The 17,260-nt window shown below is 37.1% G+C and overlaps 1 protein-coding gene across 5 annotated transcripts in view; it reads right to left on the bottom strand.

The window, feature by feature from the left end:
• The window catches only part of CPQ (carboxypeptidase Q), a 147,017-nt gene that overhangs the window by 77,676 nt on the left and 52,081 nt on the right, over positions 1-17,260 (bottom strand). For all 5 annotated transcript variants that reach the window (XM_023920743.2, XM_086882000.1, XM_086882005.1 and 2 more), the window contains exon 4: positions 16,095-16,302. In XM_023920743.2, the coding sequence (XP_023776511.2) occupies positions 16,095-16,302 (208 nt within the window). The remainder of the gene's footprint in view (positions 1-16,094; positions 16,303-17,260) is intronic.

The raw sequence follows: 17,260 nt of genomic DNA on the forward strand, positions 1-17,260 counted from the left end.
GGGTATAACTACAGTGGTGCAAGGGGGTCTTGAGCATCTCCACCTGGCTTCATTCCCCCTACTGCTCAGCTTCACAGGGTGCAAGTTCCACTTGATTGAGCTGATCCTACAGACTGGCTGTCCCAGCACAACAGGGTAGGCAGGAGCATACTACAACCAGTCAATACTAAAACCTCATTGAAAAAGAAAGAAGGGGATGTATTTCTACAGCACAATTACTTGTGGCATCTTAATAAATATAGTGCTCCACAATGTTTGAATTCTATATGATATCCCAAGTGTCCCCCTTCTAAGCCACACTAAAATGATTTATTCCATTAAAAAAGGGTGCATTAGCTAAAGCACTGTTCAAAATATTTAATTTCTCTATAAAAACATTTTTTGTTGTTGCATGATTTTTTGCTTATCCACATACAGCTAAAGTGATTCACTCCAAGTTACTAAACCAGTCATTTATTAATCATTCCATTTAGTCTAGGAACTGCTGCACAAAATGCACTAAATAAAAGTCACAAATCCTTTTATCCTTGAGCAATTTTCCTTGGATACACAGTGATCCATTTACAGTATGTAAAAATTAGCTAGTGAAAGGATTATTACAATTTCTTTTATCTGCAGAAGAGTTATGGTTTCTAAATGCAGCATCACTGGGAAGCCCTTTCACATACACTTTCTAACAAGACAATAAATCAAATGTACCAAATCTACTTTCAGTTACAGGATTTTCATTCTTGTAAGACACAGCAAAAAGCTGAAAACAGCATTGCAGGTTTCAAAAGACATGTCAATACAGTTAAATATTGAGAATATGTTCAATTATTGCAGAATTATGCTGAAAAGTACACTTACATAGGTTACCACTGAGACAGCAAATGGAGCAAATATGCCCTAAGAAAGAGCAAGTGAACCTGCTGGATTTAGTCATTGCACTTTATCCTTCATACTGCTTCTTGAATAAATAGCTGTATAAGTCTTAATCAAAATGGGGTTCCTAGATATATTTTCAGATATTATATATAGTTAAAAAAAAATCTCTACAAAGAAACTCAGATGGATTATAATTTCAAGGAAAAGTGAGTTGCTCTTACGTTATTGTTTTATAAGTATGTGCTCTGGTCCATTCCCAGCTCTGACAACATTCACTAAATATCTTCCTGATTAGATTGCCAAGAACAATGTAACTCCATACCCAAGTATGTCAGATATATTTTATTTGTGCACCGTCACACCCAGAAACAAAGCATCTTACACAGCATAAATTTCTTCCAAAGTTTTCCATTTCTTCTTGGAATAAGGCTTTATTGGACAAAAAATATTCCTATTGCAATGCAGAACATTTATTTCCAGCCAAAGATTTTTCTCAAAGTATGCAAGTCAGGCTCTACAACAAAACTTCCAGCAACAAAAAGGAGGATTCAGCATATGCTCCTTTTTTAAAAAAACACAAATAAATTTAGAAGACATTTGCTATGCTATCTAAGATCTCCCTCATGATTGTACCAACACATTCCCATGAATGTAAAAATAGAAATCTCTGAGTCCTCCTTTTCATGAGACTAAGAAATAACTTCATTCACTCATATGACTGATTGGTTGGGACAAGGATGATGCCAGCAGAAGGGAAAGTTAAAATTCTAATAAATGGATATGAAATCTGATTTTTTTTTTCCTTGGGAGACTCCACTTCATCAATTATAATCATTTCTTCTGGCAGCTGTCTCCTACGTGTCCATTGGCAGATAATCTAACTGTAGAGATTTTGAACAGTAAATTTAAAAATGGACAGTGGACTTATGTAGAGAATTACAGTAGTAGCATCAGATCTTGACTCTGTGTTCAGCAGAAAACTACTGCAGTCAGCAGTACACTGATATGGGAGCTTAGCACACAGGCTTCTGCTATTTGGTATTTGCTGAATCTCTGAAAAGCTGATTAATTTCCAGCAAAAGAAAGAGAGAAAAAAATATACAGATCAGCGTGAGTCATGGATCTGGCCTACTGTATCTTTGAGCAAACTAAGGCTTAAGCCAGTGTTTACTAGCATCATGAATATTTGGGCATCTCCAAGGAGTATGAAATCCAAGAGAAACCCCAGACAAAGGTATTACTTCATCCAAGAGCAGAACTTGCATTCTTGGACTGGCGACTTGGGTTTCTCTTTCTTGACAGATCCTGTGTATGAACCCTTTCAGGGAGGGCTGCTCTGGGCTGTTTCCCACCATGGACATACACTTCTCTCCATGAGGAAGTGCAAATGCCAGACTATACCCCCGTGTAGTTGCGATGGGTTGGCAAAATAGTCATATACTGTTTGTTCTAAAATCTATTTCAAGCAGACAAAACCATGTATTGGAATGTCTTCTAAAAAGTTTTGTTTATTTTTTTTCTGGAGAAACAGTGTTTTATAGATGGACATGGTGTTATATCTCTGTGGTAGAGAAAGTGAGGTCAAAGAAGGTTGCCTTTTATGGAACAAAAGGTCAGTGAATGCCTTATTTCATGAGCAATTCATTTCTACAGGCTTGGACCAACTTTTAGAAGTAACATCTACAACAGCTTTGTCAGAAGGTGAACCATCGTGCAAGAAAAGAATACCTACTGACTGTAAAGTTTTCAGTCTGTGTTTTTAGATAGCATAGGCCCATAAAATTCAAGAGCAGTAAAGAAGGATTAATACCTTAAATACAACTAAATAAAATTTACCAGTATACAGTACATATCTTCAGTAGAAGACAGAAGCACCAGGCTTCCCAGCATGCCTTTTTGCGCCACCAGAACTCTCCTCTGGCAAGTTCACCATCATCTATCTGTTCTTTATTTGTGAACTGATCTCATCTAAGCACCAGACCAATGCAATCTGGGTCCAATTGCAGTTGAAATCCATGGTGAGGAAGAAAGAAAATGTAGACTTGTCTCATTGATATGTTATTGGTGCCTGAGTCTATGCTTTTTTAACAGTTCACTCCACAATTCTCTGAGGTTGCTGAAAAGTAGGAAGAGAGAACTGAAGAGGAGTTTCATCACCATGCATGGGGACTGCTTGAGGAAGGACCAGAAGTATCGTGACAGATAACTCAGGAAGCCATGCATGTTGTCTCTTCTTTAACCATTAACTTTGAAACACAGGCATCTTCTGACCTGGGCACTGACCATGCCAATTCTAGAAGGCTAAATTCCATCAGACAAGCTTACAGCAGCCTTTGAGTAGTACCTCTGTGGTTTTGCTTGTGAATGAGAGGTTCAGAGAGAATAGCAGTTGGCACATTCAGTTTCTTTGAGTTACTTTAAGGCATAAATACCCAAAAGTAGAAACTTTTTTCTTAATGCTTCTTCCCCCACTTCCTTTCAAGGCATAAATTGGAAGTGGGTAGAAGAAGCAATCCTTTGTAGGTCACCTTGAACTCAGAGAGCAGTTACTTAAAACTGGTAATCAAAATAAATGTACCTCACTCATAATGCTAGCCCTGCACGGATTACATCAAGTGGTCAACTGAAGATGAAAATTCTCTTTAGCAGCACAGAGTGAAAGCTCCCAACCTCCAATTGCCTTTCCCCAGGACCCAGCCTTGCAAAGTCAGCACTCCCCAGCCCAATCCAGCTGGGGGAGTTGCGGAAGACACATTCACCACATGTGCAGACACTCAGCAGTGGAACAGCAGAGCAGTGGACAGTTAAAGCATCATAAAAATAAATAAGGATGACAGCAAGAAACACGATGGGTATTTCAGTACAGCTCTGCATTCAAAAATGTGCTCCTGACCCACAAAATGACCCCATTCATGGCTGAGCCAAAGAGCCACAAGGGTCACAGTCTTGTGACCTGCACAATACTTCCTTCCTCTTCCCAAATCTGCAGCCTGCCCACCAGCTGACTCATTTTGTCAACCACCAAAGAGATTTCCATCATTTGGTACTCTGCAGGCCACAGTGTGAGAATCTGGCTGTAGCACACAGCTAAGCAATTCCTGCAATTAATCTCAAACAAATGGAAGAAGGATGATAGACAATCCACACCACTTCAAAAAGGGACTGGAGTAAGCCAGATGGTGTGGATTACATCTTGGGGAAGGCTGCTGGTTTATGATGATAGGATGTGAGGGGAATAGAGGTAGAAATCTGGCATCCCACCAATGCAATGCAGTGCAATATCTGCTATATGAGTAGTGTTTCAGTGGTACAGGTTGTAAGTCTAGGTCCAAGACTGAAGCAGGAGATCACATCGTGATATCTTGAATTCATATTTGCTTTGGATTTGTAACTTTGTGATAGTAAAACTATCTAAAAAATGGCTTCATTATTCACAATTAAATATTTTGTGTCATTTATTATGCATGTGAAAAAAAAGCGATGTAGAATTATTTCATTCCTTTGCTCACAGTTTGAGCCAATTTTTCTATTTATGCTACCATTTCCCCCTTTTATTCTCTTCAAAAAGCATTAAAACAAAGGGTGAAAAGACCCTTTTTCCAAGGTTCAAAGAAGATTGTGATAAACATTTTACATTTATCACATTTTAAAATATTGATCTTATGTATGGATACACACATTCAATCAATTCCAATTTTAACTGCAGAACAAAATCATTAAACATGCATGTTTGTTAAACCTGTTCCAGAAATAATTTTATTTTCTTTTAGAAGCAAAGGTCTAATTAAACCTGAGACACTGGAGACAAAATGAAGAGAGCTCTGAAAAAATGTCTGTTCTTCACTGGACTGTCTAGAGAACTTCAGATAAATGGAGGTTTCTTAATTACTAATTCAGTAGGTCAGTTTTAGAGCAATAGCACAACATTATGCTAATTGTTTCAGAAAAATAACTTCTGTGAATTATCATCTGACAGAGTTTCTATCTGCAGTTGGTTCATCAATGAAAAAGGAGACAAAGACATCATTTATTCTACACCACAAGAGATGGATTTGAGTTTGGTTTGAGTTACATGATCGAAAAGACACAACTGAGTCACTACAGTCATACCCCAAGCCAGTGTTGCATCCATAAAGCAACATACTGCATTTATTGAACACAGTGCAGATAATCCTTTGATCTCTGGTTCTGCTTGTTCCAACAGCCCAGTTTTAAATTGGTATTAGCAATTATGATTCACATTACAATCAAATATGTGGTTTCAGATAAGGGAAAAGAAAAAAAAAAATCAGTTCTCTGCTTCAAAGATTCAACAATAGATTATGAAGTGCTCAAAGAAGCAAAATGAAGTTATTGAAACCCTGCTAAGAAGTATCTTTTTGTACCACCCTGAGAGAAGAAATTTTTATCTATTCCTAAAAGATATACATTTAAATGCAAATGCAATTATAGACAAAGAATATCTCTTTAAACCACTAAACTGTATTTATAGCAATTTATACAGTTTCTATGCCACTAGATTTTAACAGCTAAAATTAGTGCATGCTAGCTGCTCGTTCTTCAACATTTTAGTGGCTTTCAGAAATCATCTTATTAAATGCCTTAAGTGATCCTCAGTTAAGCAGGGGAAGGTTTGGTTGGAATTTTCTTTTTGTTATACCTTTAAACATGCACAGCTTTTTCCAATTAGGGAAAAGCTTCTTATTAGAAACCAAAGATGAGAGGACCCTGTGCTTTTCAATACAAACTTGGATTCTTTTACCAACATTGAATTTAATAGCAAATGGTTTAATTTGAAAGACATGTAAATTCTGTATTTTCCCAACTATGTATTACTGTCTGGATCTTAAATAACTAAGATTTGTGCTTTGTGAGGTTGCAGAATCCTATGCTGAAAGGTCACTAAAAGATTTTTAAATGGGCTACATAGATAATTAGAAAACAAAGCATTTCTTTCATGCAGATGCTTTTGAAGCAAACAGTAGCAATTACAACTTGCCCAACCAGATGCTCTCTTAGGAACTTATGCACTCATGAAAGATGTCTAGATGACTCCACCTGTGTGTACGAACATGTTCTTCAAGTGTCACTCTTCAATTCCCCAAGTTGTGAATGTGTCTGAAATATGCTTTCTTACAGGGCAGGGAAGATCTTCCAAGGAAAAGCTGGATATAATCTCATCACACAATTTGTACCATGCCTGCTAAAGTTGTAAGTACTGCAGAACTGCTTTCAGTGAAGAGGGGCAAAGATCTTGTATGATGCACACAGGGACACATTATACATTAAATTTCTGCTTTCTAAAGAAAAACAGATCCTATTTCATCCTGATGAGTTTGCCAGAACTATTGGGTTGCTGTTTTCTTCTTCAGAGTACTTAGTACTTTCAAGTTTCTGACCCTGGCAACACCTGTAATCACATTCCCTCACCATGGTCCAGTCACCACCAGATTCAGAAGGTCACAATGAAGTGTGACTGTGAACTTAGCTCAAGTTGCTCTTAATTTACTGAAAACCATGTTAATAAATTAAAGAAAATTGAAGTAATTTGAGTCCTAACCATTGCTGACTTGGAGCATTCTGAAAGCATTCTCAAGCATTCTGAAAGGCTTGCTGGGTATTTTGAAGGAGCAACACGGGCTGTAATGTTGATCCCTAACAGGACATTGTGTGCATAACAAAGTCCACAGACAAAATAATATAAAGTTTATGTATTTTAATATAATCTAGAATTTTATCCTTACTAATTTTGTTGAAATTTAACCGATCTGTCAGACATCTTATTTATATTTCTTTATACTTAGTTGTATCTCTTTCCTGAAACTAATAATTTAAATTAGTCTAGGCAATTTTAGCTTAAACTGCCAAATTAATCAATGAAAAAGTAAATGTACCGTACTCAGTGGATAAGGGTGCAGTCCAATTATTTTTTTAACTTATTTGAAGGCTGGAAAGTCTAATGAGAAAAGAACATCAGGCTTGGGCTTGCTATAAATAGGGTTATTAACTATAGCCTATTTATATGCACAGCTGCAGTCTTCCAGAAGGACCTGCAGAACAACTTGCAGAACGTGTTAAGAGACGGTCAAATAAAGTATCATCTGAACATTAATTCCAGCTAAATGAACAGATCCCTGGAGCACTTTAACTTATAAACTAAGGTCAGTGGACTTCAGGCAGAAGTGGAGAATGCAAATCCAAGAGTTCAGGTTCATAATGCCAAGAAAGAAAGTCATACAAGCAGAACAGACCATGAGCTGTATTATCTGCTTGTAAGGTAAGACAGAGAGGAACACACTTGACAACAGTTACAGATACGGTTTTTCGTTTCCTTCACAAAGAATAATGTGACCTCAGGTCCTCATCCTGATTATTTGAAAGGTGAAAGAAGAGGATGGAGGACATCACATTTCAGACCTGAGTAATTTTCTCTTGGCAAGAAGCTGCATGACTGAGATTTCCCATTTGGAATGGTAGAATATGCTCTAGTCTGCCAAGCAGCATGCCAGAGAAGGCAGCGTCCTAAAACTATCTTGTGTGTATATATATATACACACATATACATATACACATACATATATATATATATCTTACAGTGACAAATGCCTTTACAGTGAAAGATTATTATTTCATAAAGAACTTTCTCACACAAGCAGCATATTAAACTTGGCACATGAAGAGGATGAAAAAAGTCTTTGTCCAGTTGACATCACTGAAAGTAAAAACTAAGTTACACAATGATCATAAGGCCAGGTACATGATTAAAAAAATAAAGCCCAGAATTACAGAAGTAGTGAGACAGCATTAATATCATTCCCCACTTTAAAATACTTTAAGTACATGGAGAATTCTACCTCTATTTACTTACATGCACTCTAGGGAAAAAAAAACACTGATGTGGTGGGATTTCTAATACAATATAGTTTTCAGACTATTTCATCCTACATCATTATATTTTTCCATTCACCCTCGACATGATAATGTCTGATTAAATGAATTGGAACACAGAGTTTTTTTCTGAATAATTTACACCAGAGCATTGTAAACTGTTTTTGAGACTAATATTTCACAATGATGGTTGTAAGTTCAAACACTGGGAAAGAATTGTCAAGGAATTGTGTAACTACCAGAGGAATACATATTTTAGTATAGTTTTGCTCAAATCTGTAAACTAGTCTATGGGATAAATGACAGAATAAAAACTGATGTGGAAAGCCAACGCAGACTGTGAGGAACACGCTTTTTAACACATATAAAGAAGCAAATCTGAAAAACCTGTAGTACAAAATACATTTTCTTTTAAAGACCCTGTAACATCATTTTTTTTCCTTTGTGAGTTCAGTAAAGAAAAATGGGATCTCAGTTCTAAACACATATGTCAGTGAAATATACTATTGAAAAGAGTCAACCAGGATTTTTGTCCAAAATTACATTTACCTGTTACAATGAATTAGAATTATATTTGTGCACAATGAAATTCTAGATAACTTACATATTACATTATGACATATTATTATAAGTACTGACAATAGTTGAGAAACTATGAACAAAACTCATTCTTTGATTTAATTAAAATCTGTGCCTGCCAGACTCACAAGATCTTTAACATTTTATCAACAAGCATTTCAGACAGATTTTACTGGTACTGTGTGTTTTACAGGGTATTTTGCTTTGCCAAATCATAGTAAATATGTCTGCATCATTGCAACTACATTTACAATAAAGGTAGAGTGGCAAAGTTCAAGACCTTTAAAGTCTCAGAAGCTTGGAGACCTCCTTCTAGACCAAAGTATAAACTACATGGCAAAGGTATTTTTAAAAGAAAAAAATAAGTTATATTAACATTTTAAGCATGTACTTTGCTAGTAAACCAAGAGCTTGAGAACAATTCCATTAAAGACCGCATCAACTGTGCCAGCTTATTGTTTACACCACCCCTCCCCACTCCCAGATCTCATGAAGTAGCAATGTGATGCCTAAAACCCTGCAAGTCTACCCACAGTTCAGGGGGTTCCATGTTTCACCAGCTCTCTCACCACCAAAACGATGAATTCTGCTACATACTCCTCTACATCCTTAAGTAACCATCTCAGTTGTTGCAATTACAGAGTTCTTTCTGAGAGAAACAACTCTGCTGTTGGTATCTCAGTGTGATTGAAGACCAAATTCTTTCCCCCTTTCATTTCACTCCCCACCTGACCATTTTACATTTCACTCCTTTTAGCATTTCTCCTTTCATTCCATCAACAATGTCCACTAGGTAAAAATCTCACAGCCAGATCTTCCACCTTGGTTCTGCATATGGGAATCTCTGAATCTGTGTTGAACAGCCCTCTATATCCAACCCACATACTCTTAGACAAGCAGTTTTCGATTAGACTTGCATGGAAAATATGCACTTCTTTAGCATGACATTCATGAAAAGACAAGGTCTAGTCCTCCTTCTGTTGTACAAGATTAAGCATACAGTCCGAAGCTAACAAATACAAACATACAAGTCCAGGTATTTGACAACCCCTGCAGAGGGCAGTTGTTTTGAGACTAATCCTTGACACTTGGCAATAGTCTTTCTGGCACCTACTTATTCATAATGAAATGAAAAGCACTGTTTCTTCCTCCTTCCTCCTCAATATTGTGATGTTTCTTACTTCATGCCTCAGACAGGTTTTACATCTGCCAAACCCAGGACTACTCTTTAGATATTCTTGCATATCAGAATGCATGAAAGATGCAATGTAATTTTAGAAGATAACTTTTACAATGTGGAGGAAAAGAGCTTTCACAACCATTTGTAAATCCTATGTGTATTTGTAAATTATTACTGAAATAAAATCCCACTATAATTCTTTAAACTGCTGTGTGGGAGTAGAGACAAAAGAACGGATGGAAAGAAAAATTATTATAGCCTATCTCTTTATACTCACACCATCAAAAGGACTACAAAACTGCACACTGGTGAAATTGCTGGCCATCAGAACAAGCACTTTAAATGTTACTTTTTAATTTCTAGTCTCAGAATTTAGTTGATTACAGTTTAGGATGTAAAGCATTTAAAACACAACCAAACACTGAAGAGTAGTGCCCAGAGCAAAGGTCCAGCTAGTAGCTTTGGGCAGAAACCAGTCTAGATTCAAATAAAGAAAGGGGCTGGGGTGGGCAGCCAGCTGTCATGTACAGGTGATATCTATGACCACACTCAGGTGGAAGGCAGGAAGCTCACTGGATAGAATTACATCAAGAGAATAAAAATAGAACATATATAGCAGGGTGACAACATCATTACATTCTTCCAAACTCCACTTCACTGTGTTGAGGAAGGCCACCTCGATGTCCTTACCCCTTGTCACTGTCATCCTGGTGCTGCAGTGACCTAGGACATTGCCAGTTGTGTGCCACTGAGTTGAGACCCTAAGAAGGTGCTGCTCCCTGCAGAGCAGGCATTGGTGGCCACTACAGCCAATACATATTTCCTTCATATTGCAATGGTTTGTATGCAGTGACAGCAACTGTGCCTCAGCTGGTAAGAGGAGAACCCTTTCAAAGAGTGGCTGTTCTGCCCAGATCTAGTGGAGCACATCCCTTAGTCCTCCTCTGGTACCACCAAGCTGGGACACAGAGCAGCTTCGGATATCTTCAAGATCAGCAGAGGCTGCTATCACCCTGACCATCTCCTGCACTCTCACCTGCCCACTTATAGACACAGTCGGGTCAACAGGAAAATACACAAACTTCATAAAGGTCACACTACACTGGTGAACCTGAACTGAGAAAAACTGTATCAGGAAAATAATTTTTGAAAATATCTAAGTTGTTTTGAATCTTTCTTCCACATATAAACATTCACTTGTTCCACCAATATTTCAGCTCAAAGTAGTACAGTGTCTTTCAACTGTTGTCACTAAACAACATCAACCCCATACGTACAAATGAAATTTAAGTTGTAACTATTACATACCCAGATACTGAAGTTTCTAAAAACGCAATTAGAGTGCAATGGCCATTTAATCAGAAGGCAAACTACTGCCAAGTTCTCCTTAGCAGAATTAAATGCTTTCAGTCAGCTCTTGGGTTCTAAATAAGTGATTCAAGTTTTAGAATATTTGCCAAGACTTACACCACAAAATCCAGCATACACTTTAGTTTTAAAATCAGATAGGCCTTCTGGTAGTTAAAGAAATAAATAAACAAACAAATAAAAAAAGAAAATGATCGCATTACAAAGGAAAAATTTCCTCCAGTTTCATATTAATTTGACTGTTTTCATCATGACAGGACCTCTGTCTCAGAACAAATTACAGCAATACTGCCACTCCTACAAGGCACAGGATAAAAGACAGCCTCCAATTAATGGTATGAAAGCCAGTTATTAATAAAACAAAGACACCCAGAGGTACTACTTATTTCAGCAAATATCAACAAAAATACTTCAAAGAAAATACATCATCTCCTAACAATACCAATATTCTTTCTTCACCCTTTCTGTTGTTTCTTTCTTACCATTTCTTTTTCTACTTCTTTTGCCCATCAGTTCACTGTCATGAAGTCATGGGTTGGCACTCTTAAAACTTTCAAAACCAAATCTCCACAATAATCTTCTAATTCTTTCAAATTCACTTAAATTGTAGCAGCAACACATATCAGCTTACAGTCACAGGAGAGAGGCTCACAGAATTGTATTTAGAAATCCTTCAACATTTTGGAATGAATAGTAAAACAATCCACATGGAGAAAATGTGATAATGGAGCCATAACATGATGGCATCAGGCTCTTAAAACATTTCTCCTCAAAGCTCTATTGTATGCATGATTTACTTTGAGCATAGGGATATCTGGAAGCCACATCAAAGAGCTAATGAACAGACATTTTGTTAACATATGTACAACTGATGCCAGGCCATAAAACAACACTGCACTGAGTATTATACATCTTCAGAGAAGTCTGGTTGTTTTGTGTTGATTTTTTTTTTTTTTCTTGAGGTTAGAGTGGATTTTTGGTCTACAAATTATTTCTTCCGTTATGTGCATGAATGCCTAACAGGCTCAGAAGCCTGGACTCAAATTCTCATGTTCTCTTGTTCCCTGGATCTTTGCCCAGTATCACAAAATCTGAGACAGGGCTGAACTTTGAAACTGGGAAAGGAAGAAAAATGAAAAAGAAAATAAGCATCTATGTCCTTTGCAGAACAGGTTCTGTTACATCAATCACAGACTGGTAAAGAACCTCACATTCTATGCTACTACTTTAGCATCTCTGTTTCTCAGGTCATCCCTAGGACTGCTACTTTCAAAGCACTGCTCAAACTTGTCTCTAAGCTACAGTACATTCTTCAATGGTCTTTCATGTCCTTGGTGTTCAAAATGGAGATGCTTTTCAAATGGTACATACTGTAGACACGGTATTCCATAAAAACAGGAGGCCAAAAATCTTTGTAGAGTGAATTCCTGGAACAGCTCTCCAGGATTCTGAAAAGGCCCCTTATAAGCACCTCTGTTTCTGCTCTAAAGTATTTATCCTGGATCACAGAATAATGATCAGCCATTAAATTTATGTACTTTGTAGCGCACTTAGGAAACAGTTTTTCCATCACTTAGTAACTGTAGCATAAGTAAAACAGCGCTGTGCACCAAGAAACACACAGTACGAAAGGACACTCAAAGTCAAGATTGTAGAAGAGTTATAACTTTATCCACTTTGATACCTTTTCACTTAATCACATATTTTGTGGTTCCATGTTTGGCACATTAGGCACATTGAAGCCAGATTAACAACAAACAGCTGCTATTTATAGCATTTCCCCAGAGATGGGAATGGTTGCTGCCTCACTTTAAGACCAATCATGTTACATCTGCATTAAAATGAGAAGACAAACATGTTTTACTGCCAGCTCTGCCTGAATTTCAAATGAAAACCACATTAGTTAACTTGCGAATTTCTCAGTCAGTCAGTCTCCAGTGTCAGCTTACATAGTTTAAATAAAACATCTCAGCAACACACAATACAGCACAAAAGGATGCTAACAGCATGGGCCTAGGTGCAACAGAGTGCTCAAATACTCCTCCAAGATAAAAGTCGGGAATGGACTGCAAATGTCTCTAAACTGCAATAGCCTGGACTTAAGTAGGTTCTGCTACCATACCTTTCACAAATCCATTGCCTCAATTGTCAGCAGTCATACAGACAAATATGTTAAGTCCCACAACTCACAGGTTTTCTACTCACACTGCTGTTCTAAGCACCCTGAGAATGGGATCCCAAGCTCAGAAAGGCTGCCAGGACATCAAGTCATAGCACATTTGGTCCCACTGCTTTCCATTTGTTTATATGACAAAAAGGTGGATCTCGAATTCATTATCTTATAGGGCACAGGCTCACCTCCTTTGGCACTTACAGGTTAATCAGGCCTCAGCAGGCACTAAACAAGGACCTCAACTCTCATGAGGATGGTGGGTGTCTCTGTTCCGATCACACACAATCACACCTGCTTTGACATAGGAAGAGGCTTGTCTGGAGTGAACAGTCCTTTCCTAACTTAGAAGGGATAATACAATTATAAACAGAACAGAGACATTGGTGAGACACTGAACTTTACTGACAGCATGACAAAATCCATTTCCTTTTTCTGTTCAGATGTTTTCCACACCACCTGAAAACTTGACACTGCAAAGTTGCAGCTTGCAGTAGGTTTCACCTTCATACATTTTTTCTAGCTGGAACATTTGTTTACTGCCTACTGGCCAGACAAACAGAAAGGATAAAGCAGGAAGGAAACATGCTGAAGTATCAGTGGGTCAATTTTTCAAAAGTACTTGCATTGGGTACAGAGATGCCTCAAAAAGAACAAGACATCTGCACCTATGTCACATCATCACCTCTGACAATGAATGCACCCCTGAGAGCTTGGTGCTTCACAAAGCAGCAATAACATTTCTTTTACTGCTTCAGGTTACTTGGGAATGCAAATGTGTTGAAGTAAAGCATAGGTGCTTAAAATAAGGTTTGCAACTCGAACAATTCTATTTTTATGATTTCAACAATTCTTGCAGTAGCAATGACTTTCAGAATGCTAAGTCTAAAATACAGCAAACCTTTAGGAAAATATATCAAATATATGTCAACTACTATTTTTCTGTTTTCGTTAACATTTTGCTAGTTTTACCCCCCAAAACCCCAATTGCTATATGCAAGAATCCACATAAAACACTTGGAAAACTGATTGAAAAAGTAGGAACAGAATTGGATATGCTGCAGAAGTGGTCAAATAAAAACAACAACAACAACAACAAAACCCCACAAAAAACCAAAACAAAGCAAAACAAAAAAGAACCCCCCAAAAAATCCTAAACAGATATTAAAATTATTTCCTCTTTTAACATATTTTAATGATAATAATAATTAATACTGCTTGTAACATAAAGTTGGCAGACAAATATTATTTCAGTTCATGGTGGTTATTTTTAATAAATATATTAAAATCTCATGGAAGGAGTTAATTAATTATTTATAAATCAAGCAGTATATAAAATTCTGGTCAATATATAGATGAACAAAAGTATACCTAAATGTGTAGTTACATCTTGAGCTGAATCACTTTTCACCAGACTTCACACACTTTCTTTGGTGTCCCTCCAGCAACTCACATTTTCAACTAAATTTCAGGGGTTTAAGTTATAATTTGCTGCAATACCTGTGACCAGTTATGTTTCACAGGTTTCAACCTAATTTTAAACTGTTTTGCTTTAGAGCTTTGTAAGAGCAATACAACCCACTGTTGATTTCTCACCCAGAGTTCAGAGATCCAGATTTGGGTTTGTTTTGATTCAAAATTAAAACTGCCCATGGAAATGGCACCTTTCTGTTTCCCTGGATTTGTACTGCATTTTGAAACACTTTGATATAGAGAGCCTTGTAAGAGTTTGGATCTGCAGTGTATTTTATTGCCTAAATAGCAAGATGGTTCCCATTTTTACCAGAATAACAAAATGGAATGAGCATGGTGAATCACTCATTAAGGCTCCAAAAGGAACTAAGTACTAAAACCCCTAAACATTCACTTGTTTTATTTTTCTGTTTCTTGGTTACATTTTCAAAGTGTGTCCACTACCACTCCTACTGACATCAGCAGGGGGTTTCTAAATAAGCCTTTATCCAGTGTTTTAAAAAAATGAGCTTTTCAATGGAAGTAGTGAAGAGATCCCAATCCACTTCATTACTTAAAGAAACAGAGCAGGACAGCAAAGGGAAAATCAAGCCCAGGCAAGTACCTTAACATATCTTTGAAGTCTACATTTGAACACTTCATACCCTGAAATGAAATGTCAAATTTTGAAATACACCAAACATAATTCAGGAAAGATAGCCTATTAACTAGTTAGAAACATCATTGAAAATGCAGATGACATAAAATTAAATGCATCCTAATCAGAAAATTGGAACATTTAACTTGGTAAATAGTGTTTCACGAAGCTAGATTCACAGGTGACATTATGGAAACCAATGAACCACACCAGGGTAGTTACTCTTTCCCTGCCCAGTGATCAAGTTGCTGAAACAGTACAGTCATGCTAGTAATGAGGAACACTAGACACCACAAGCCAGAGCTACTGAACTGTTATCTCAGAAAAGATAAAATCTCTTAAATAGATAAAATCTCTTGCCTGGTTTAAAGGTCAGAGATAGTCATTCTCCTTCTCCTCCACTGAAACCATAAAAGTACAGTGTTTAAAAAAGCATTGTGGCTCAGTAGGGACTCTTGCAGCAATTTCTAGTGCTGCTGTAATTGAGGTTGCATCAACATTTTCACGATGAAACATACTGCCAGAAAAGTAATTCCATGTTGCAAGCTGAGACAGAAGACCTTATACCAGGCACAAATCCTTCAGCACCATGGGTTTGGTTTGTATGATTTTTAGCTAAGAAGTTGGAAGAAAAAAGAAAGCAAGAGCAAAAGTCTTATAAATGGAAGTCAACAATGTAGAATTATGTAATGTTCAAATGCAATTTGTGGTGCAGACAGTTTATTCCAAACATACATACAACACGTGCTAAACATAGACATGAAACCTGTTATCTGAAAAAGACTGAAAAGCTAAGATGCCTAAAATATAGAAGAGTGTGTGAATAAAAGTTACTTGTTCTAGGGATTTCTTTGAAAGGGCTGGTTTTTTTGGTTTGTTTCTTCCATATTTTTAAAGAAAAAATGAGGAGTTTTTTGTATATTTTCACCCACCTGCTCTGGGTACTTGCTTCCAACTATCTCTGCCACAGTGTTAAAGGATAGAGAGTCTGGATAAGTCTTAGCTCCCATCCTCAGGTGCACAACAATCTTAGTGCCGCGGAGAGACATTCGTGACATCATTTCAGCATCTTCCACAGAGATGCAAGCAGTGGGAATTTGGGGTACATCAGGCTGGTAACTCTGCTCTCCAGTATGTGGACTGTTAAAAAAACCAACAAAACACAGTGTTAACTTAGCTCTGTAATTCTTTTGGCATTACTGTAGAATTATTAAAAAAAATACATTCATGACTATCCCCACCATATTCCCAAAAGGGACATAGGTACAATTTTTAATAAACCTCTTGACAAAATACATCAAGTGTTTTTACATTAATCAGAATATCTGGCTGTTGCTACTATATATGTCTAGAAATCTATTCATTGTCAGCTCTATTTAGGTCATTGCCATGCTTTGATATCACACTCTATTCACTGCTTTACCGGAAGAAAAGCAATGAAAAATCTAAATGAACACGTTGCCATGAGTGCATTCTTTTTCCTGTGACAAGTAACGAAATGAAAATTCACTATTAAATTTTAATTCTATTGTCCAAATGACACAATTGCAGAACAGATGAGGTTGGGAGAAACCACTGGAGACCATCTGGACCAATCCCCCTGATCAAGACGGCCACCCAAAACCAGTTGCCCAGAACCATGTAAAATGCATGAAAATCTTCACCCGTGAGCCCTCTCACAGCAGCAGACACATCTTTTAGAGATTTAAGCAAACAAAAAAAAATTAAATTGGGTTATTTTAAAGTCTTCTAAACTGGAGAAAAGCCCACTTAATTTCTGGAGAAGATATGTTGAGGAGGAAAGGAGAAACCTACTTTCTAAAGTTATAGATTAGGTAAAATGGGAGAGATTATTCAGTTCTATTTATTTAGAAGAATAAATCCTTCTCAACAATACGAAGTCATATTGCAATCAAAAACATAACCTGCGAACTAGATATGTATAAATATTTATTTCACATGGAAATACTAAAAACCAGTTATAGAGGTCTTACAGGAGCTGTTTCAGAGTATAGACAGATCTATTCATTAAGTGACAACATTTCAGGAAATTATTGCTCGCAGTCATTTACAGCTGAACCTCTTCCCTTTGCAGGTC

This window comes from Cyanistes caeruleus, chromosome 1, assembly GCF_971803275.1.
Source record: "Cyanistes caeruleus chromosome 1, bCyaCae1.hap1.1, whole genome shotgun sequence".
In the NCBI taxonomy this organism is placed as follows: Eukaryota; Metazoa; Chordata; class Aves; order Passeriformes; family Paridae; genus Cyanistes; species Cyanistes caeruleus.